This window comes from Schistocerca cancellata, chromosome 10 (assembly GCF_023864275.1).
Source record: "Schistocerca cancellata isolate TAMUIC-IGC-003103 chromosome 10, iqSchCanc2.1, whole genome shotgun sequence".
Taxonomy (NCBI): domain Eukaryota; kingdom Metazoa; phylum Arthropoda; class Insecta; order Orthoptera; family Acrididae; genus Schistocerca; species Schistocerca cancellata.
This window is the reverse complement of record NC_064635.1, coordinates 64,746,958-64,770,445: the sequence shown is the minus strand read 5'-3', so window position 1 is coordinate 64,770,445 and position 23,488 is coordinate 64,746,958. Positions and strand designations below refer to the sequence as shown.

The 23,488-nt window shown below is 41.4% G+C and overlaps 1 protein-coding gene across 2 annotated transcripts in view; it reads right to left on the bottom strand.

Annotated features, from left to right (window-relative positions):
- LOC126106853 (uncharacterized) overlaps positions 1–23,488 on the bottom strand; it is a 154,380-nt gene that overhangs the window by 24,197 nt on the left and 106,695 nt on the right. For both annotated transcript variants that reach the window (XM_049913246.1, XM_049913247.1), the window contains exon 15: positions 9,926–10,112. In XM_049913246.1, coding sequence (XP_049769203.1) covers positions 9,926–10,112 — 187 coding nt within the window. The remainder of the gene's footprint in view (positions 1–9,925; positions 10,113–23,488) is intronic.

Genomic DNA, 23,488 nt, shown 5'->3' with positions numbered 1-23,488 from the left:
CTTATACAGTGGCAGCAGTGTGTGATGCATCCGTTAGGAGAGTATTTCGAGAGACTCTAAGATGTCACAGGTTCGTGTTCCTGCTCTGTATTAATGTGTACTGTTGCAACTGACACTATAACATGTTTGAAATAAAAAAAAAAAAAAAAAAAAAAAAAAAAAAAAAAAAGTTTCATTTTTGTTCTCGTGCTATATCTTTATGGTGGTGTGTGTGTGTGTGTGTGTCTCTATCCATCTCCCTACATGCAACATTTACATATGAACTAAACCTTCCATTCACACCTTTCAATTTTTTTAAAATTTGTTACCATTTCTGAGACAAATAACATTTGCCATCACTTTTGCAATGACCATTGTATAAACAATAAACTGAAATATCAGAGAAGACAATTACACAGAAAAAACAACCGCCGTAAGCTAAAACTATTGGCAGTTCTTATTCATTTCCGAAGAACATATATACTTCATTCACCGAAACAAGAGACGTACTGTAAACATGGCAAGGCACGTGACCACAGCGCTGCCTTCGAGAGGTGTACAAGGCAGGGGCGTCAGAAATTAAAGAATGAAAGTCATGTGTTTTGTCTCAGTTGCAGGTGTGAGCTCGTTACTGGGTGTTGAACAGCGGCGATTTCAGGATATCTTAAGTTCATCTGTAAAGACGCTTGAAAGACTAGTTGTTGATTATTAGAGTAAGTATATGTGTTTGTAGTCACGCTGATTGTTCACTATTTATGTGCACAACCAATAGCATCGCATGGTTTCTTATTTTATACATTCACTTATTTCATTAGCATCACATACGGCTGTCCTCATTATGTCATCCAAGGATTCAACGAGCGAGGTCGACGTGTCAGTTCTGAGTCCACCAAAGAAGCGAGCAAAGAAGAAATCATTAAGTTCTTCTGAGAAGCACATGGTGGTTAATGTGTATAAAATGGAACCGTTACATCCAGAGCAGTCGATGAGTGACATTGTTTCGAAAACAGCTGCAGCTACAGGTGTTGGACGTTCTTCAGTGTATCGTGTGATAAGTGAGTACAAGGCCACACACTCTTTGAAGTCTCCCAAGAAAGGAAAATTACGACAGAAACTTTCTGAAAATGTTGATGACTTCGATAGAAATGCGATACGAAGCAAAGTAGAAGATTTTTTTTCGTAACGAATTGACAAAGTGCTTACAGTTGTGAACGAAGATGCAGATCTGGGCAATTTTCGGAGAACTACATTTTATAAGTTATTGAGAGAAATGAATGCCAAATATGTCCGGCATAGGCGCGATAGCATGCTGATAGACAGGGATGACATCATTTTACGGAGGCGGCGTTATCTTTGAACCATTAAACGGTTGAGAGATGACGGCAGACCCATTTACTATTTGGACGAGACGTGGGTGAACGCAGGACATACCCGAAGTTACGTCTGGGTAGATGACACTATAAATTCCTCAAAACAAGTGTTTCTGTCCGGATTATCCACCTGAAGCAAGAGCCCATCAAGTAAAGGGAAACATCTGATTATCGCACACATTGGCAGCAAAGCAGGGTTCGTTGAAGGATGTGTGTGGACTTCCGAATCCAAGAAAAGTGGAGATTATCATGAGAAGATGTGCACCGAAACCTTCGAGAAGTGGTTTCAAGATGTTCTTCCTCGGCTTCAGGAAAATGCAGTTATTGTTCTTGATAATGCGCCGTACCATTCTTGGAGAAAAGAAAAAGTTCCCAATGCGAATTCCAATAAGCACGAAATATCAGAGTGGCTAAAATCTAAAAAACATCGATTTCGAAGACGGTATGTTGAAGAAAGAACTTTTAGATATGCTTAAAAATCACAGAGCAGCGCACAACGAATACACAATAGATGAAATGGCGAAGAATGCAGGGAAAACTGTTTTCAGAATTCCTCCATACCACTGTGAATTAAACGCCATCGAGTTAGTGTGGGCCAGAACCAAAGGCTATGTTGCAGTGAAAAACAAAACATACAAAATGCCAGAAGTTAAAGTACTGCTAGAGGAAGCAGTAAGAACAGTGACTGCAGAGGATTGGAACAAGTGCGTCCTCCATGTCGTAGAAAAAGTGGAAACTCAAATGTGGAAATTAAACTGCATTATAGAGGAGAGAGAGGAGCGGTTTGTTATAAACCTCAATGAAAACAGTTCAAGTTCGACAGAGTGAACCTTGTTTCGTCCTGTATCATTATTTTACTGGTATTGTTATTAAAATTAACAATTAATTGTGTTTGAATGGAGCGTTTTGTTAGCAACCTGAATGAAAACATATCTGGTTCGACAGAATGAACTCGGTTTAACATTATTTTAACATAATTGTTAAATTTATTTCGTACATTGTTGCCCAGGTTTCTCATGGTCCGCTGTGACAGCTCGGCAGCCAGCTGAACGCCGCCAGCTGCAAAGCGTGCGCCAAGGATTTTCCACACCCCTACGTATCACGTGAACACCGAACGCTTTCTCTGGAAACGGACGTAGTCGCTCATGTGACACTGTTTATGTTTCATCCCAGCTCTCGGCGAATAGACTGTAGGATACTATGTATACAACCAAATCATAAAATGTATAATTTATTTGACTCATAGTTAATGCACTGGTTCTCGCATAGCACACATTTAGGGAAGAAGAAATATACAGAATTATTCTGTTGAAGAGCTTCAGAATTCATTTAACAGCTCCCAGTGCAAGGTAGAACAGCAATAAAAGTGTTTAAATAATTCTTATAAATAAGGAATAGAGAGAATTTGTAAAATTCCTAATGTTTCATGGAGTTTAATCATCAGTACTGTTTTACTATTCAAGAAAAAGACTGTCCTCCATAAACCTAAAAAAAGAAAGCCAAAACTGGTGAAGATAAAAATGTCTTGTGTTTCAAAGCATCGTAGCAAGGGTTTGTCATCAGAATGGCACTCTCAGTGCCACAATCTTGTGGTGAGAAGGGCTCCTGGCAGCAATACGAGCACATCAAGATGACGAGCTGACCACTGCACGCACCGAATTCTTTATTATCAGAGAGCGTCTGCTACGTACGATAACAGTGTGTCATTACAAGTGCTGAACTGTTTGCTACCAAAGGTGTTTCCTGTCAGAAGAATTCACCATTACATGAGCCGAATTACTGACCGTTTGGAGGTCGAATGCCATTTAGTGGAATGATATTATTGGCTACTGCACTGGCCCACGTATCCTTGTAAGAGACCTGTACAGTTCCACACAGATGGTGTTCTCAACATACGTCTAAACCTGTACTTACCACTTTCACTTTCCGGGCTTTCATCTCCCACAGCTTGTAAGGGTACAAATCCTTGGGACAGACATTATGAATGAGGTAGACCAGTTGCTGTGTTGTGTCAATAACATTAGAAGGGTTTTTTTTTTTTTTTTTTAACCGGCTTTCCCTCCACATACATCACCTTGACCTCTACCCACTGTTGCTTGCAGCACTGTTGACGACACGACACGAAACGCTTGCAACATGTGCATTTAGTCCGAAGGTGACCACTGATGGCCGCTCGAGACCAGTTACTGCATTGCAAAATACTCCTCCGATGCTTTTATTTGAACTGATATTAGAATTCTAAGGCAATATGTTACTTTTCTCATAGGTAGTTTTCAGAGTCTCCCAGTGTGGGAACATACTATGTGCAATTAATACCCATGTAACAAACAGCGGGTGTCTACAGGCTGTTGTCTGTGAATCGGGAGGGAGACCCTCTAAGTGAGCACACAGTGTGCAACACCTTAAGTGCTCTCGAACGATGTCATCAAACACTGATATTTTAACCAAAGTTCCAAGCAGCTGAACAAGCATTTCTACTCCATTTATACTGCATGAACAAATAATTTAAAGTGAGTGTTACTGAACACTGTTGAATGATGAAATATTTATTATATAAATACATAGGAAGTCAATGTCAAGTACTAGCGTTGTAACAGATGTGAAGGATTAACATGTTAAGTGGTAACAGAGAATTCTGATATGAGCCCGATGCTCGATACAAGTTTGTAAAATAATCTGGATAGAAGAGAGAGAAAAAAGGCAAATAGCAGTCCATGACAGAAAACAGTGCTGATCACACGCTAACCACACGACTCGCACAGTCCATGACAGATCTCTGCAATTGTACCCGCTCGCCCCCCTTCCTTGTCTTAGCTGCCACCCTTCTAACCTACAGAAGGTTTTCATGAAGCTGTCAGATATTCCAATCACCCTCAGCTGAAGGTTTCTATCAGTGTAGACAACTCCACTGCAGAGCCTGCCCCAGGCACCCACCCATATACCCCTTACTCAATCCATACCACCGACAAAATGTGTAACATTTAAGACCTCCACGAAATTACCTCATACGCCAACCAACACGTGTACCACTCGGCTTTTTGCATGAGGACGACATCCTCCAAACAGGACAGACGAACAACCCACATCAGACATCTGATATCTGGTAACAGAGAAGACTCTGCAACGTGTCTCCGGACGCGTGACAAGTGTTACGTAGAGAAGTGACAGCAAAAGTTTTCCAAGAATATAATTTATCTACGGAGTTCAAGAACAAGATACAGTGCCATGACCTGGCACTCCACCCCATGTTGGCAGTCACTGGGGTGGATGACGGTTGGAGAAAATGACAGAGGCAGAGAGCACAACCACCATCCTCTGTATGCCCCACACCACCATCTTTTTACTTGCATGTGTTAAGGTCTACAAATTACGGTGGGACGAAATCAAAGGAGTTGACTGTTTGCGTCCGAACTCACTGTACTTCCACTCTGCATGTGGCCCTCCAATACGCACCGTCACACCGAAATGGCTATTGTCGCTGTCTCCTCTCTATCCCTCAGCACAAACTGTCACCTGAATGCTCAAACTCGCAGTGGCCTACTGCGCACACACGATGCTCAACGCAACTGGCTGCTGTCTGTCCATGTGCAGTAATTGTGTGCCACATTGCGACGCTAATGACGTCCTCAAGTTTTGTCAAAACTGCTGTGTTTTTTTTTGTAAAGCTGTTATGTTTTTGTGATTCCTCCATAATTTACGAAAATCTCACTTCACCTCATTTCAAAAGGCATAAAAAAGTATTGCAATTTTTTTCATCTGCTGCATCTTTTATCAACAACAGAGCCAAATACAATGCATTTTCATAGGCTGATACGCAATCAATTTCTCACAGTTCTATTGTCATGGTTTACTTTAGAATATATATGATTCCAGATGCTGCCAATCTTTATATATGTACTTTCTGTGCGCCCCCCCCCCCCCCCCCACACACACACACAGAAAGAGAGAGAGAGAGAGAGAGAGAGAGAGAGAGAGAGAGAGAGATGGGGGAGCAATGTGGTGTAATCCAGTGCAATAATAACTAATAAATAGATGAAGTTACTTATTTGTTTTGAATGAGTCCATTTGTATCTTTAATGAAAGCCTGCCTCAAAATCAATGAGCAAATAATTGGCGACAGGTATCTATAGAAGCATGTTAATCACAACAATTAAAGGCCACAGTTTGACATATATCTGAGCACCTACACCTAATGAAATAATACTTCTGAACGATTCACACTTTCAACTCTGTTACTCACATAGATGAGGAATCCTGCCAGAAACTGACAACTTACAAATTACACTTTACATAATAAAAAACCATGGTATTTTGTATTGTTTTCTGTTTATGCATTTCTTCACTTTTTCCTGATGATGGTTTTCATTTTCTGCAGCTCAATATCATTACAATTAAACAAATTTCAACCTGCACACTCTAATAACAAATCCCTGTATTTCAGTGTGTCAATGTAAGTGATAAACAGGTTCTTCGGTCACCTAATCTTCGCTCTCTTCTTCTTCTAAACCCATTTTGTTCATTAGAAGATGTATTCGAAAGGTATCAAATCTCTGACTGGCAGAAAACGATTCATAGATCTAGAAGTAGAGAATAGCAATTCTTTTTGAAGTAGTCTCTTCAGTATTTCCCCCAGAAGCACTTCCGGAACACATCTTTTGGAACAAGGAGCAGCTGGGACATCGTATTCCACAAGAGGTCTTCTGTCAATTCAAATTGTGCTTCTTTCGGGGGCATTTTCAGCAAGGGAAATAGTAAAAAATAACACAGAGTCATGCTAGGGCAGTAAGGAGCCTGAACAGCCACAGGGATGATGTGTCCAGTGAGGGAAGTTGGGCCGGCACGTGCAGAAAGGGCAGGAGCATCAGCGTAATTGAGCTGCCAAGTTTTTTCTGCCTCCAGATCCAGTCATTTGTGGCACACAGTGTGACGAGTGTCACGCAGGACCACCCAATAGTATTTCTTTGTGATGCTTTGCCCTCGTGGTGCATACTCACAAAGCATCACGTCACAATAGTCGGAGAAAATAGTCTATGTGCAGCTGATACTGCTGTGGACCGGCAGTTCTTTTCTTGGCCTCAGGTATGTTGGACGTTCCTAATGCGAGTACTCGTTTCATCACATGTGACCAGGTGCTCAGAAAGTTAAGGTTATTGTCTGAATTGTCCATCACAGATAGCATTTCTTCTGCTCCACAGTCAGCAGTTTCGGTACTAATTTCACAGACTCTTCCCTCGTGCACAAATCATCATCAAAAATGAAGGTGCCGATCCATTCACAAGTTCTGGTACTGTGATATGGACAGTTTTTCGTGATGAAAGTCTGCATTTGCTCAATGACGACATGTCATTTTGGTTCGCCGAAGGTCAATCTGAATGCAATTTGTCATCCGCTGATGAGCAGGCTTGAAGTGGCCGTATCACTCCTTTGTGATTAATTTGCTTGTGCCACTGCCCCAGAAATCTTGTCTCGTATTGCTGAGCTATTTGCAGAATTTGATGTAATATCGCTGTTCAGTCTGTTCTGTCATTTTACATCTTACTGGAATCTGATGAGAGCTCACTACACATCTCCACTCCTACACTGACTGCCAGAAGGAAAAAGCTGCAGACAGTGGACGAGTGTCCCCCACCTCATCTCCACTGAAGAAAGCTCCTCTCCTCTGTCATTTTCGTGGGAAAGAAGAAAGTTCAAAACTTTTTGAACATTCAGTGTGTATTCGTATACTTAATTGTTCAAATCACAGTCCAAAGGTACCAATAAATAAACCACTTTAATTGTTTTCCTTGTTGGCTCAGGGTTTCGTGTAGCTGTTAGCTTGCTCCTTGTAGTTAAAGCTGAGTCAGAACACTTAATGAGAGTTGGCACCCAATGTAACATCTGACGTATTTACCTTTCTCTTTTAATCAGCTCATCTTAGTTGATTCTCTGGAGGAAGAGGTCTGCTAATCAGTGCCTCTGAAAGCCTGTGTGTAGGTGAGGAAAGGCTTGAATTCTTCACGCTCTGCCGCTGTTACTGTAGCAAAACAAAATAACTTCTACTCATATCATGAGAAAGCATGTCCAATACAGTAGTCTCAATTATCTGAACTTTGGTTATGTGACCTTCTGTGTTATCCGACCCTTTCACCGCGCCGACCGTGCACCAGCCGATGACAGATCAGTGACTAATGTGTTGTTTGTTGATACTCAGTTCATTGTTGCCGTCTGCTACTCCTCACTCCTCAGTGCTAACTTAGATCTGTAGTGGAGTGGATGTGTTGCACTTTGTTTATTGTAAAAATTTGGGGTGATGGCTTCAAAATGGAAAAAGGTGGTTGTTTCAATGGAAGAAAAACTTAAAGCTTTAAAAATAATAGACAATGGTGAAACTTTATTAACAGTGGCGCAAGATTATAACGTTGGGAAAACAACAGTTGGAGACTGGAAAAGAAACCGCAATGAAATTGAGAAGTGGTGTTCTCAGCGAGCAACCTCGGCTGTTTCGGAAGATCGGAAAACCATAAAAAAATTGATTATGAAAAAGTAGGTGAAGCTTTGTTCCTATGGTTTACTCAACTTAGCGATAAAGGTGTACCCATGTCGGGACCTATTTTGCAGGAAAAAGCCTTAAAGGTTCGTAATGAACTAAACGAAGGTGAACCTGATATCACAGCTAGTGTAGGTTGGCTCGATAGATGGAAGAAAAGATACGGAATTCGGCAATTTAATGTTTGTGGTGAAAAGCTTTCAGCAAATTTTGAAGCTGTTCAATTGTTTAGGAATAAACTTCACAAGGCATTGGAGAAGGAAAACTTAACAGGGAATCAAATTTTTAACTGCGACGAGACTGATCTCAATTACAAAATGTTACCGGAAAAAACATTAGCGTCAAAGGCCGAAAAGGCACCGCAAGGCTTGGATGAGCTCAGACTTTTTTAAAGAATGGTTTTTTAACGAGTCCGTGCCACAAACTGAAAAGTTTTTGAAAGCTAACAACTTGCCCCGCAAAGCACTGTTGCTTCTAGACAATGCCACTTGTCATATTAATGAAGATGAACTTCAAGATCAAGATATAAAGACCATGTTTTCGCCTCCAAATGTCACATCCTTATGTCAGCCTATGGACCAAGGGACCTTAGAGACACTGAAGAGAAACTACCGCAGAAACTTGCAATGCTATGGACAAGGAAGAAGACATGCTAGAGCAGTTGTGCCGTGTTAATTTGAAAGACGTAGCTTATGACGAGGCCCAATCTTGGGAGAGTGTTGGAGCAAATACAGTTGCAAAATCCTGGAAAATTTTGCTACAGGAAAATCAAGAAAATTGAAATGAAAATCTACAGCAGCAGACCGAACCAGAAAATACTACCCTGCTTTCATTTTTATGAAAAGTTCCCGGATGTGCTGACACCACAGAAGATGACATAAATGAATGGATTGTCCAAGATGAAGAATTAGAAGTGACAGATGAGGAAATAGTCAACATGGTAAACGAAAAAGAAGAAGACGAAGAAGCGGATGTAGTGGAGGAAAGTGCACCCAAGATTTCTCACAACGAAGGACGTAAGGCCTTAGAAACTGCTTTAAAATATGTAGAGCAACTGGAGGAAACACCATCTACCAAGGTTTTACTTCTTAAGAGACTACGTGATTTAGCAGCAAAAAAAAAGGCGAAGAGCAGGCAAACAAAAGACAATTACTAACTTCTTCACACAGTAAAAATCTAATCAGTCTAATTTTATTTGTATTGTATTATATGTTTAACTCATTTGGCCTACTTTAGTTTAATTTTTGTGTGTGTGTTTTTTTTTTTTTTTGTATTATTTTCGGTGTTATCTGACCTTCCTGCTTATCCTACCTTGCTGCGGCTGGTTTAGGTCGGATAATCTAGACTCTACTATACTTTCCTTTTATAAACATATATTTCCTTGAATTGTTGTAGAGATCATTAGTGTGTTTTGTGAATTTGAGTAGAACACAACTTTACATATGCCTCAAAGGCTCAACATAACCATTAAGATTACAAAATATTTCATTTGTCACAAAACCATCTTGTCTTTTGTTTTCATTCTTGGAGAGTGTTGTCCTTTGAATGGCAAGCCATTGCCAAACCACGATGCCAAAATGTAGAAGGGCCTGCCCACAGCTGGTGAAGCCATTTCCTTCTCACCACAAGCTGTCATTTTCTCGTATTCCATGCCTCCCGTATAATATCGCACTTATAAAAACAAACGCCAGCGCAGAGTACATGTTACACAACTTACTTCCTACTCACTCGCATCTTTCCTTGTACTACACAAAGAGTGTGAAATGTTATTTGTCTAAACGGTATCAAACACTTCTCACTGACAGATGATTTCAACATATGGGTTATCAAAATTACTAATTTGTATTATAAACAAAAATTCTTTCTAATGATGACAGAATATTTCAGATTTCACTTTTAAAAAAAGATACTAAACCATGCACACACATTCTGTAAGCCAGATAATCTGCACTCACATAATCGGCAGTTTGTGGCATACTTTAATAACAGCATTGGGCAGCTCTCGGAAAGAGAAAAATAGTGGTATACCAAGCTTCACAAGAAATATTACCCAATGCGTATCCGGATTCCAGGCGAGTCCACAACCGGCGAGGAAGCCGGGCCAGCCGAAGGTGTGGGGTGTCAGGTGATGCGAACCGGACCAGTGTGCTACCACGACGCCCAGGGAGCCAGTCGACACGGCTGCGCGTGCTGCCCGGTACGTGTTGCACACTGCCGCCTCCGGACAACCCGCCAGACTGCAACGTCGTCACATTTCGGTAAAGGTCTAGCACATCGAAACACGAGAATTTTCTTTGAATGACATAGGGCAGTGGGAAGTCTAAAATATTTGATACGATAGCCAGTGACTCACAGACTCTCACAATACAATGTGACGGATAGTGTAGTCACTTTAAGACCCACGTTTTGGCAAATAACAGCTGCAGCAGATATGTAAACCAAATTTGTAGTTTCGTGTTCTCGTCTCGACAATTAGAACAGACATTTTCACTTCACACTTTTACGGTTCTCACATGCAATGAAGATAATACAACAAATACCAAAGATGCAGGAATTGCCTCCCACTCGTGAACCGCTCGACATTTTCAGGTTACTCGAGTCAGCTGATACACAAGTTACTGCACTACTTCATCACCCTGGGATCTGGTGATATTTGAAAAATACTTTAATTCTACATGTTCTCTCTGTTGAAAGGGGAGGTTCTGCTCAGTTTTAAAATATCCCACACAATGTAACAATATTATGAAAGGTTAACTGCTACTCACCATACAGTGGAGCTACTGAGTCAGAGATAGGCACATAAAAAAGACTGTCAGAAAGTGAGCTTTTGGCCAACGAGGCCTTTGTTGAAAAGTGTGTACACACACACACACACACACACACACACACACACACACACACACACGCACGCAAGCAGGGCCACAGTTACTGGCTCCTGAAGCCAGGCAGTAGCTTCAGCAGGCAGAGACTGTGGCCGCGCGCGCGCATGCAATCGTGCGTGTGTGTGTGTGTGTGTGTGTGTGTGTGTGTGTGTGTGTTGTCTATTTTCCACAAAGGCCTTGTTGGCCAAAAGCTCACTTTCTGATAGTCCTCTTGCTGTGCCTGTCTGTGACTCAGCATCTCCACTACATGGTGAGTAGCCACTACCCTCTTCACAATTTTTTTTTTACTTTCCATCCTGGATTTTCCATTGTTTGATATCCCAGACATTGATATCAAACCTAAAACGTCCCAAAATTCTGTACAACATTTCAGCAAAGTAGTATACAGCAGCTTCAAATGTAAGAGATTCTTCGTCGTGCAATGAGAACCGACGAAGAGAAGGTTTACAGTACTTAATGATCTGGTAGACCAAATAAAATCTATCACTGATAGCAGCTCACCTACAAAGAGATAATACAAGAGTGTGGTCACTTTAGGACTTGGATAAAGGCTAAGTAAGTTTTTTATCTCTAATAGTCTGAACAGCATAAAAGAGCAACCACAAGGAACTGCAAGAGTATTCCAGTTAACAATTATTTGGTTATTTGGAGGGAGGGAGGGGGGGGGGGGGGGGGCGCGGCGGCAACTGTATATCTTAGAATTGATAAATCATGTAAAGGAAACTTCCAGCTAATAGAGAAGAAATTACTGCAACAATGTGGCCAAAACATAAAGACAAAGAATGCAAAATTTGTAAAGAAGTCTCTGTGCTGTCTGACGATCAGCTTAGGCACAAAAGTAATTATTGTTCATTCAAAAAAGTGGCTGTTTGCAATTTTTTTCCTTCACTGATATTTTATAAATAAGTGTCATAATAGAGAAATGAATATTTGATGTCTTCTGTAAAACGAGTAGCTACCCTTATTTTTATATATAGAGAGAAATCCCTCGTTCCACTATGTTTATAATGGTTCTCATATTTCACAAATTGCTTTTCATCAGTTCGTATCTGACTAGTTTTTACCTTCCCTTTCTCTGCTACAGTTGTCCTAATGCGACTACTTGACTTTGAAATTATTTTGAGCACCAACATAAACACAAATTTACTTGCCCTTTCCACACAACACTCATGTGGATGCTTTTATTTCTATCAATATTTGTTCTAGAAATTAATTGTTCTTCAGTGCTAACCTCAGGAGACTTCCCAAAGTGTTTTTCCACTTCCACTGCCATAGGCACAGAGTTTTACCTCCTTAACCCTCCCTAAAGCTGTCTACTAGTTACCACAAGAGCCATAATATGGTGTTATCGGCAGTGTACATCAAACATTGACTTTTAGGCACAGTTCCCAATGAGTCAATGTGATATGCAATACAACATGTTGCCATAAAGGTTGTGTGACAAGACACTTATCTGTGCAACACTTGTGTTGTCTCCCCATTTCCGAGGGATGGGAGCAGGGAGTCGGGAGACAGACTGGGTGTTAATATTTTCTTTCTCCCCCTTCCTAATTGCTCGATAGATGGACATGCAGCTTACAACTGACAAGGATGAAGAAAAGTTGACATGAACATTTGCAAAAGATGCCTTGACGCAGAGATGCAACAGCAGCAAAAAATTATGTTCGAGAGGAAAAAAGGTACCAGAATATTTTCTGTACGAGGGGAAGCCTCCGAGAGGATGAAAAAAAGATAACTAGGTACTCTGTACTTCTGTGGTGCACTCAGGCGATTGCACTCAATACGGATTGACGGTGAGACGGAAATAGTATCAATTTCTCGAATGCAAATTCTCTCTCACAATAGCCAAATGATTACTACAAGTCCCACTGCCTAGGAAAAAAAAAACTCTGTGGCACATCAGGAATCTACTCCATATCTTAGCTTCTCCCCAAACACAACTTATTGTATGAAAAACTTAACAGATAGCCAGGTAGTGTCATCTAAAGGATCATTCGTTTTTCCCACAAAATCCACAAGCATATCGCACAGGAATGTGTGTGTGTGTGTGTGTGTGTGTGTTAAACACAGGTCTATAATCTTGTGCTGTCTGCACTTGCTGTAGCTCACAAACCTGTAAGAACAAAAAAATTAAAGAGTACAAATTTCAATCAAGTTTCAAGATATTTTAAACAACAAAACCCAAAAGAAAAAAATGCCAGTTCCAGTTATAAAATTTATTGTTTACAATTTGCTTCAACCTTAGGACTATAAAGTGAAAAGAGATGGTCTGACCACCAAGAGAGAACAGAATATACATGGTCAGATTATCACTCTGACCAGATGAGAGTGACACACTTAAAATTTTGCTATCAGAACAGACATTCTTGCTTCAGACTAGCATATACACCGAAAATACTATGACAACATAGTGTAGGAAAAGCATCACAGGCACAGGAATTGCCTTCGACTCCTGCACCCCTCGGCATTTCCACTTTACTCTAGTCAGCTAGAACTGGCCACAAGCTCATTCTCTACCTGTGACCCTGTAATCAGCCGACATTTTGAAAACAATTTAACCGTACAAGTCTCTGCAGTTGCAAACTGGGAAGAAATTCCCCCAGCAGTTCGAAGATTAATAGAGAAAATTCAGTGTGTGTGTGTGTGTGTGTGTGTGTGTGTGTGTAATGGGCACTGTATGATGGGGTTATCTGTGTCCTGCCATATTTTAAAAGGAAAGAATGTCGATGAACTCACTAAAACTGTTGCACACAGTAGGATGAAACCTACAAAACAACACTTATGCGCCCACTCGCATTCACTCACTCAATCAGTATTCCACACGCGTTATGACAGTGGAATACCAACGATCAAAATGCAACTAAAGCGATAGAGCAGCTAAAACAACAGCACAGGCTAATCTGAGCAGCTGGCCACTTATAAAAAACTGGGTGAGCCAGTCACATTGGCAACACATTACGACTATCTCCCTAAAATCTTGAGAAAAATGTTGGACGATTCATGAAACTGTAAAATTCTAACCACATTTGTTAGAAAGTCATTTAAAATTGGTGACAGATCTCTTGGTAAATCTCTGGTCTGAAAATGAAACACAGTCTAATAAAATGTGGTGCACAGGGATCTGTATGCCACACACACCACGCATCGGAGGGTCCTCGCGCCAGAGAAGAAGCCCGTGTCGTAGGGCTGTGGCCTATGTGAAGACGAGTAAGAAGGACCTCATGCTGTTGACGTGGCTGCAAGTAGGTATGCTACGGCCGTGTTGAGGGCTTCGCTAGATGAAGCTTACTGTCTGTCACTTCCAGCCATTTATCCTTCCATTGACACAAGACTGTATCTCAACAGGGAGATGATAGCATGCGGAGGGATGGCACACTGAATGAACTGAGGATCGTGACATGCCTCCTTGGCTGCTACATTCTCCCTTTCGTTCCCCATAATATCCATTTGTCCTGGCACCCAGCAGAAAGGTATCTTCTTCCCTGACTGTTTTAGTTAGAAGAGCTTGTCCTGGATATCCCGGACTACATTATTTGCTAGGTACAAGCACTGCAGAGGATAAAGGGCACTCAGGGAATCGGAACAGACAAGTAATTTAGTACACGAATCACGTCTCATCTGCTCCAATGCCCACAAGATTGCATGTAATTTTGTGTCAAAGACAGTAAAGTCTTCACACCTGCACCTTCCAGCCAACAACAAGTAATCAACTTTCTGCAACACTCTCGTGTCATCCAACAGCGCTGGTCACAGACTTCCAGCAGATGGACCAGTAATATTGTCTGGTGCAGAGGCTGCCGTTAACACCGCAACATGCACGACTGCATCTGGACTGGTGCCGTCACCGGAAGTGTGGAGTGCCGAGCGATGGTGTCGCACCGTGTTCAGTGACTAATCGCAGATCTGCATTAACCCAGACGGCCATCGTCAGAGAGAGAGACAGTGACCAGAGGCTAGTTCCCATTCCTTCTATATTTTGGAAAGGGAGGCACAGCTGTGTTATTCTGGCATCACAGTGTGGAGAGATATCAGGTACGACTTCACATTCGGATGGCACAGAGTGACGTACTGGTCACAAATATCCTCTATCCTCACATGCTATCTGTCATACAACAACAGTGTGCGCCGTTTTTCAACAGGACAACGCGCATCAGCACACGGCGAGTGTCACTACGAACCGTCTGCGTGAGGTCGAAGAACTCCTGTGGCCAGAAAGATTTCCAGAATTCTACCCAACCAAACATATGTGGGACCAGCTGGAACATAAGACTCCATCACAGTGCCAGTATATCGAGGACCAGTGGGAAGTTTACAATATTTGATACGATAGCCAGTCACTCACAGACTCTCACATTACAATGTGACTGATACTGTAGTCCCTTTAAGACCCACTTTCCCACATTTTGGCGAATAACAGCTGCAGTTATGTGTTCCTGTCTCTACAATTAGAACAGACATTCTCGTTTCACACTTATACGGTTCTCACATACAATGAGGATAATAAAAACAAATACCAAAGATGCAGGAATTGCTGTCCACTCATGAACCCCTGGACATTTTCAGGTTACTTGACTCAGCTGATGCACAAGTTACTGCACTACTTCATCACCCTGGGATCTGGTGATATTTGAAAAATACTTTAATTCTACATGTTCTCTGTTGAAAGGGGAGGTTCTGTTCAGTTTTAAAATATCCCACACAATGTAACAATACTATGAAAGGATAACTGCTACTCACCACACAGTGGAGCTACTGAGTCAGATATAGGCACACAGGGTGTATATGTGGACAAAGAAAAAAAAAATTCCCGGATTTTTATTGGATTTCCCAGTTAAAAATACACTTTCTCCCGGGTGAAAATACACTTATTCCGCGTTAAGTGACAGTATACTCTTCTCGGTACTGTAAAACTCATCAATTCTTTGAATGTTTATGTTTTTATATACTGACGTTTTGAAAGACCTTTGATGTGCAGCAACACGTACGCTGCATATTTCTGTATTACAAAGGTATAAAGTTGAATTCCACCAAACACCACATGTCACTTTCCGAAGCATTGAACTCGAGATTGCGAGGTGCTTTTGTAAGCCAGTCATAGCTCATTGTCACATGATCTTGCCAGCTGATGACAGCACGGACACATGATGTAGTAGGCCAATAGCAAGATCACTCTTTAAGTAGCGCGAACACACAAATAAGAAAAGTTAATGGTTTAAATTAATATACATAGCATTCACATATAATATTGGTCTCTAATATTAACAAGCTGGAAGAGAAGCTAAGCGTCCACATATAATGTTGATCTTTTTGCGCGTGTTACATTTTAAGATTAATCATATAAATGTTCCAGTAAAATTTTTGATAGCAACGTAAATGTTTGATATTGTGGGCTCGAAGTTCTTCTAAATGGTCGTCCTCAAAGAGCTGATTTTTAAATGAGAGTGAAACGTTTTGTGATTTAAGTAATTCATCGTACATTCTCGCGCATAGTTCACCTTGCATAAAAGGAAATTTGGTTTGAATCTAACGCTTTTCCAACAACCATTCGCAATATTTTACTGCGACCTGTTAGAAATAGGTTCGTTTCCAGTTGGAAGAGAGTGCCAGATAATAGGCGGCACCTCGCTTACGCAGCTATGATGATGCAGGAAGCCCATATGTTTGTATGTGTGAAACATTAAAAGATCTTAAATTATGTCATACAAGAAACAAGACATCAGAGGATACTTCAAGAGCATCGGAATTTCGCGAACCATGCGAAAATGCATAATTCGGCTTAAAATACACATTCATATGTCCAGATTCGTATGTAAATTTTCTTGGAGTACCAGTACTGTATTATCTCATGTTTGGTTCTTTATTATGGCATAATGCCACGCGTGCACTTGAAATGCAGCGAACAGTTGAAACTAGCCAATAGTGCGAAATTAAACACTTCGTTTCAAATAAAACAGAAAATATTAATGAAAGCCAAATCTCTTTAGCAAACCGACAAAAATAACTTCATTGTTCTGCAAGGCGATTAATGCTTGACTGTCAGGAAGGTGGAAATAAAATCTAAAACTAATAACATATTTTAGACTTCTGTAATTATGCAAAAGTATTTTAATTCATTTGATAACTCCCGGCCGCAAAAATCTGTTTGTTATCATTTAACGTGAGAGCAATAAACTAAGAGGAAACAACAAAATCACTGAACATAAACACAGGTCATGTGGAGACAATCCATCTCCTACCACAACTCAGACTGTTCTGGGCATCAGCGCAAGATTTACTATATTTCCAAACTGTGGCAATATTAAGTAGTGGCGCCCAGCCATACTTCTGCAACCAGAAGCGAAAGAAAGTACTCCTTAACACTCTCTGAAGCTGTCGACTAGTTACCACAAGGGCCACAATGTGGTGTTATCGGCAGTGTACATCAAACATTGACTTTTAGGCACAGTTCCCAATGAGTCAATGTGATATGCGATACAACACGTTGCCATAAAGGTTGTGTGACAAGACACTTATCTGCGCGACACTCACGTTGTCTCCCCATTTCCGAGGGATGGGAGCAGGGAGTCGGGAGACAGACTGGGTGTTAATATTTTCTTTCTCCCCCTTCCTAATTGCTCGATAGATGAACACACAGCTTATAACTGACACAAGGATGAATGCCTAGACACAGAAAGACTACAGCAGCAAAAAATTATGTTCGAGAGGAAAAAAGGTAACACAATATTTTCTGTATGAGAGAAAGCCTCAGAGAGGACAAAAAGAAGCTACGAAGGAGCTCTGTACTCCTGTGGTGTTCACAGATGCACTCAGGTGATTGCACTCAATACGGATTGAAAATGAGACAGAAATAGTATCAATTCCTCGAATGCGAATTCTCTCTCACAATAACCAAATGATTACCACAAGTCCCACTACCTATTAAAAAAAAAACTCTGTGGCACATCAGGAATCTACTTCATACCTTAGCTTTTCCCCAAACACAACTTACTGTACAAGGAACTCAGCAGTTAGCCAGTGTATGGTCATCTAAAGGATCATTTATTTTTCCCACAAAATCCACAAGCATATCGCACAGGAGTTATTTGTGTGTGTGTGTGTGTGTGTGTGTGTGTGTGTGTGTGTGTTTAAACACAAGTTTGTAATCTTGTGCTGTCTGCACTTGCTGCATCTCACAAACTTGTAATAACAAAAAAATAAGAAGCACAGATTTCAATCAACTTTCAGGATATTGAAAACAACAAAACCCAGAAGAAAACATGTCAGTTCCAGTTATAAAATTTATTGTTTACAATCTGCTTCAACATTAAGCTTATATAATGAAAAGAGAAGGCCTGACCACCAACAGAGAACAGAATATACATGGTCAGATTCCCACTCTGACAAGATGAGAGTGACACACTTAAAATTTTACAATCAGAACAGACATTCTCTCCTCAAACTCGCATATACACTGAAGATACTATGACAACATAGTGTAGGAAAAGCATCACAGGCACAGGAATTGCCTCAACTCCTGCACCCACTGCCATTTCCACTTCACTCTAGTCAGCTAGAACCGACCACAAGCTCATTCTCTACCTGCGACCCTGTAATCAGCCGACATTTTGAAAACAACTTAACCGTACAAGTCTCTCATATAAAAGACAAGATTTCCATCTGTTTTAAAACATTCCAGACTATTGTAAACAAAGCATTTAAACCTAATTAAGAAACGCCTAGTAGTTCACCGGCTGGCTACATACATACACGTAGTGTAAGTGTAGTGACATTAATTCACTCACACGAAGAACTGCAATCTCTGCAGCTGATACCTTGCTTGAGAAAAATTATGAAGATTTCTAATAACTACCATATAAGAACAACCAAATAGCTGTACGAACTACTACAAGTAATAAGATGCTCTGCACGACAGGGTACGGAATTCGGCAAAATTATATTTTGCGATATTTCCCACAAGCATTAAATCTACAAAAATTTCTGTATAATATCATTGATTCTCAGATTACTTGTACATTTTCCCTTCTTAACTATTACTACGTTAGGCAATACAGTTTTCTTTAGGTAACTGTTTTCTCTTCTTGGAAAGGACATAAATGTGCCAGTGAATCGAAGTTATTTTTGCTCGTGCATTTATAGATGACAATCGACAACCCCGCTCCTCCTTTACACACACACACACACACACACACACACACACACACACACACACACATATCCTAGGTTTTGTATTATCTCGTCTGAGGTTCTGCTCAGGCAACACATAGCAGGCAGGGTTTGTCAGTGGAAATTGTAATGTGACAGTTAACTGCTGCATGGAGCCACCTGCACCATTGCCAGAGAAGAGGTAGCAGGGGTCTTGAGGCACAACCTCCAGGACCACAATACATATAGGAATAGGCTGAAAAAGGCAGTTAAGAACAGTGTAGTTTGGGAACTATTTGATTTGGTGGTATGAAATAGATAAAAGAGTGAAACCCTTCATCTGACCATCTTATTAATCAAAACATAAGATTTGAAAATTATATATAAGGGCAGCTGCTGCAGTTGCGAACTGGGAAGAAGTTCCCCCAGAATGGTGTACGTATAGTCTGCTGTTCGAAGACTGTCAGAGAAAATTCGGTGTGTGTGTGTGTGTGTGTGTGTGTGTGTGTGTGTAATGAGCATTCTATGATGAGATTATCAGTGTACGGACATATTTTAAAAGGAATGAATGTGGATGATCTCACTAAAACTGTTGCACACAGTGAGGATGAAACCTACAAAACAACACTTATGCACTCACTCCTGCCTCACTCACATTCACTCACTCAATCAGTATTCCACACACGTTACGACAGTCGAATACCAACGATCAAAACACAACTAAAGCAATAGAGCAGCTAAAACAACAGCACAGGCAAATTTGACCAGCTGGCCACTTATAAAAAACTGGGTGAGCCAGTCACATTGGCAACACATTAAGACTATCTCCCTAAAATCTTGAGAAAAATCTTGGACGATTCACAAAACTGTAAAATTCTAACCACATTTGTTAGAAAGTCATTTAAAATAGGTGACAAATCTCTTGGTAAATCTCTGGTCTGAAAATGAAACGAAGTCTAATAAAATGTGGTCCAGAGGGATCTGTATGCCACATGTACCACGCATCGGAGAGTCCTCGTGCCGGAGAAGAAACCTGTGTCATAGGGCTATGGTCTATGTGAAAACGAGTAAGGCGTACCTCGTGCTGTCGACGTGGCTACAAGAAGGTATGCTACGGCCGTGTTGAGGGCTTCACTAGATGGAGCTTACTGTCTGTCACTTCCAGCCACTTATCCTTCCACTGACACAAGACTATATCTCAACAGCGGGATGATAGCATGAAGAGGGATGGCACACTGAATGTACTGAGGATCGTGACATGCCTCCTTGGCTGCTACATTCTCCCTTTCATTCCCCATAATATCCATTCGTCCTGGCACCCAGCAGAAAGGCATCTACTTCCCCGGCTGTTTTGGTTAGAAGTGGGTGTCCTGGATATTCCAGACTACATTATCTGCTAGGTACAAGCACTGTAGAGGATAAAGGTCACTCGGAGAATCGGAACAGACAAGTAATTTAGTACACGAATCATATCTCATCTACTCCAATGACCACAAGATTGCATGTAATTTCATGTCGAAGACAGTAAAGTCTTTAGTTAGTCAGACATTAGGACATAAACAGGGAAAACAACAGAACAACCAATGGTGTCCCCCTGTTTCAACTCATCTGTAAAGAGAGCTGTGAAGTTGTGGTGCTCAGTTAAAATGTCCTTAAATAATGTATTACAAACACATGCAGGACTGCAACTGTTCCGTATGGCTAAAATTACTCTGTGCCTCTGTAATAACCAGGATGGCTGTGGAAACCCTGGATTGGGGGTTGTACTTGCTCCACACCACGTGATTCCAGCACATGCTGCATGCAGAGACAATTCAAATTAAAGCACTTCCAAATGTCACAGCAATAAGTTTCTTTTTCCTTTTTTCAAGTTTTAAGAGACTATTTCACTTTCCCCCTTGGCTGTTTTGCAGTGTCCCTTATACCACACCATCATCTTATTTCGGCGCTGTGCGATTTTCGAGAGCTACTCCTATCGTCGTAATTTACACAAATGTTTGTCTGTCATATTGATACATACCCTGGAAGGGGGGTGGGGGACACTCAGAACAGGCGGTCGACGTCAGTGTTACATCATACACGTGCAACATGTAAGTAACTAGAGTTGCTTTTCCCTGTGACTGATAGAATGGCCACTAAGAGCGCATTAGTTTCGGCTGTGTTTAGTGTCGTTTCAGGTTCGGCAGAATATATAACAGACATAAACAGTGTCAGACGCAAGTGGTAACTGTGAAGACACGGAGATGCTACATACCAACATACTCATGAGAGATCGTGTTATCGGCACCTGACCGTTTGAAATGGGCCTCATTGTAGGTCTCCGTATGTTCTGCTGGTCAAGTTGTACAGTATCAAGACTTGTGGGACATTCGAATGTGGCAGTGGCCCAATGTCAGATTCGATAGGAATATGAGGGCAGGCATACTCATTTTCAACATTCAGGTTGACCGCATCTGACCGCCACAAAGTAGGACTGCCGTATTCGCACCGACCACATCGTAACACATTCACATCTGCATCTTCAACCTGACAACAGGTAATAAACCTTCTGCAACACTCTCACCTCATCCTACCAGCAGCCGGATTACCTAATATTATCTGGTGCAGAGGCTGCCCTTAACACTACAACATGCAAGGCCGCATTTGGACTGGTGCCGTGACCGGAAGTGTGGAGTGCCGAGCGATGGTGTCGCACAGTGTTCAGTGACTAATCGCAACGGCCATCGTCAGAGAGAGTGACAGTGACCAGAGGGTAGTTCCCATTCCTTCTATGTTTTGGAAAGAGAGGCACAGCTGTGTTATTTTGGCATCACAGTGTGGAGTGATATCAGGTACGACTTCACATTCGGATGGCACAACAGTACGTCACGAATATCCTCTATCCTCATATGCTATCTGCCATACAAACATAGTGTGCTGTTTTTCAACAGGACAACGCGCATCAAGACACGGCGAGTGTCACTACGAACCGCCTGCGTGAGGTAGAAGAACTGCTGTAGCCAGTAAGATTTCCAGAATTCTACCCGACAGAACGAGTGTAGGACCAGCTTTTGGCAACGAGGTCTTTGCTGAAAAGTACACACACACACACACACACACACACACACACACACACACACACTCACACACACACACACACACATACACACAAAAAATCGCGCACGGATGCAAGGCCACATCCGCTGGCTGCTGAAGCCGGGCAGCAACTTCAGCAGCCAGAGACTGTGGTCGCGCTCTCTCTCTCTCTCTCTCTCTCTCTCTCTCTCTCTCTCTCTCTCTCTGTGTGTGTGTGTGTGTGTGTGTGTGTGCGCGCGCGCGCGCGCGCGTCTGCGCGTGCATGCTTGCATGTGTGCGTGTGAGGGGGAGTGGTGGTGGTGGTGGTGGTGGTGGTGGTGGTGGTGAGGGGGCACGGGTGTACGTGCTTGTTGTCTATTTTCCACGAAGGTCTTGTCGGCTAAAAGCTCACTTTCTGACAGTCCTTTTGCTGTGCCTGTCTGTGACTCAGCATCTCCACTACATGGTGAGTAGCCACTACCCTTTTCATAATTTTTTTTTTACTTTCTATCCTGGATTTTCCATTGTTTGATATCCCAGACATTGATACCAAACCTAGAACGTCCCAAAATTCTGTGCAACATTTCAGCGAAGTACTATACTGCAGCTTCAAATGCAAGAGATTCTTCATCGTGCAATGAGAACCAATGAAGATAAGGTGTACAGTATTTGATGATCTGGTAGACCAAAGAAAATCTATCACTGACAGTAGCTCCCCTACAAAGAGAGAATAGAACAGCGTGGTCACTTTAGGACTTGGATAAAGGCTAAATAAGTTATTTTATCTATAATAATCTGAACGGAATATTCTATGTAAAGTGCAACCGCAGGGAACTGCAAGAGTATTCCAGTTAACAATTATTTGGAGGGTGAGGAGGGGGGTGGTGGTGGGGGGGGGGGGGAGGAGGGGCAACTGAATATCTTAGAATTGATAAATCATGTAAAGGAAACTTCCAGCTAATAGAGAAGAAATTACTGCAGCAGTGTGGCCAAAACATAAAGACAAAGAATGCAAAATTTGTAAAGAAGTCTCTGTGCCGTCTGACAATCAGCTTAGGCACAAAAGTAGTTATTGTTCATTCAAAGAAGTGGCTGTTTGCAATTTCTTCCTTCACTGTTATTTTATAAATAAGTGTCATAATAGAGAAATGAATATTTGATGTCTTCTGCAAAACGAGCTGCTACCCTTATTTTTATATATATAGAGAAATCCCTCGTTCCACTATATTTATAATTGTTCTCATATTTTACAAACTGCTTTTCATCAGTTCGTATCTGACTAGTTTTTACCTTCCCTTTCTCTGCTACAGTTGTCCTAATGCGACTACTTGATTTTGAAATTATTTTGAGCACCAACATAAACACAAATTTACTTGCCCTTTCCACACAACACTCACGTGGATGCTTTTATTTCTATCAAGATTTGTTCCAGAAATTAACTGTTCTTCAGTGCTAAGCTCAGGAGATTTTCCAAAGTGGTTTCCCACATCCACCGCCATAGGCACAGAGCTTTACCTCCTTAACCCCCCCTGAAG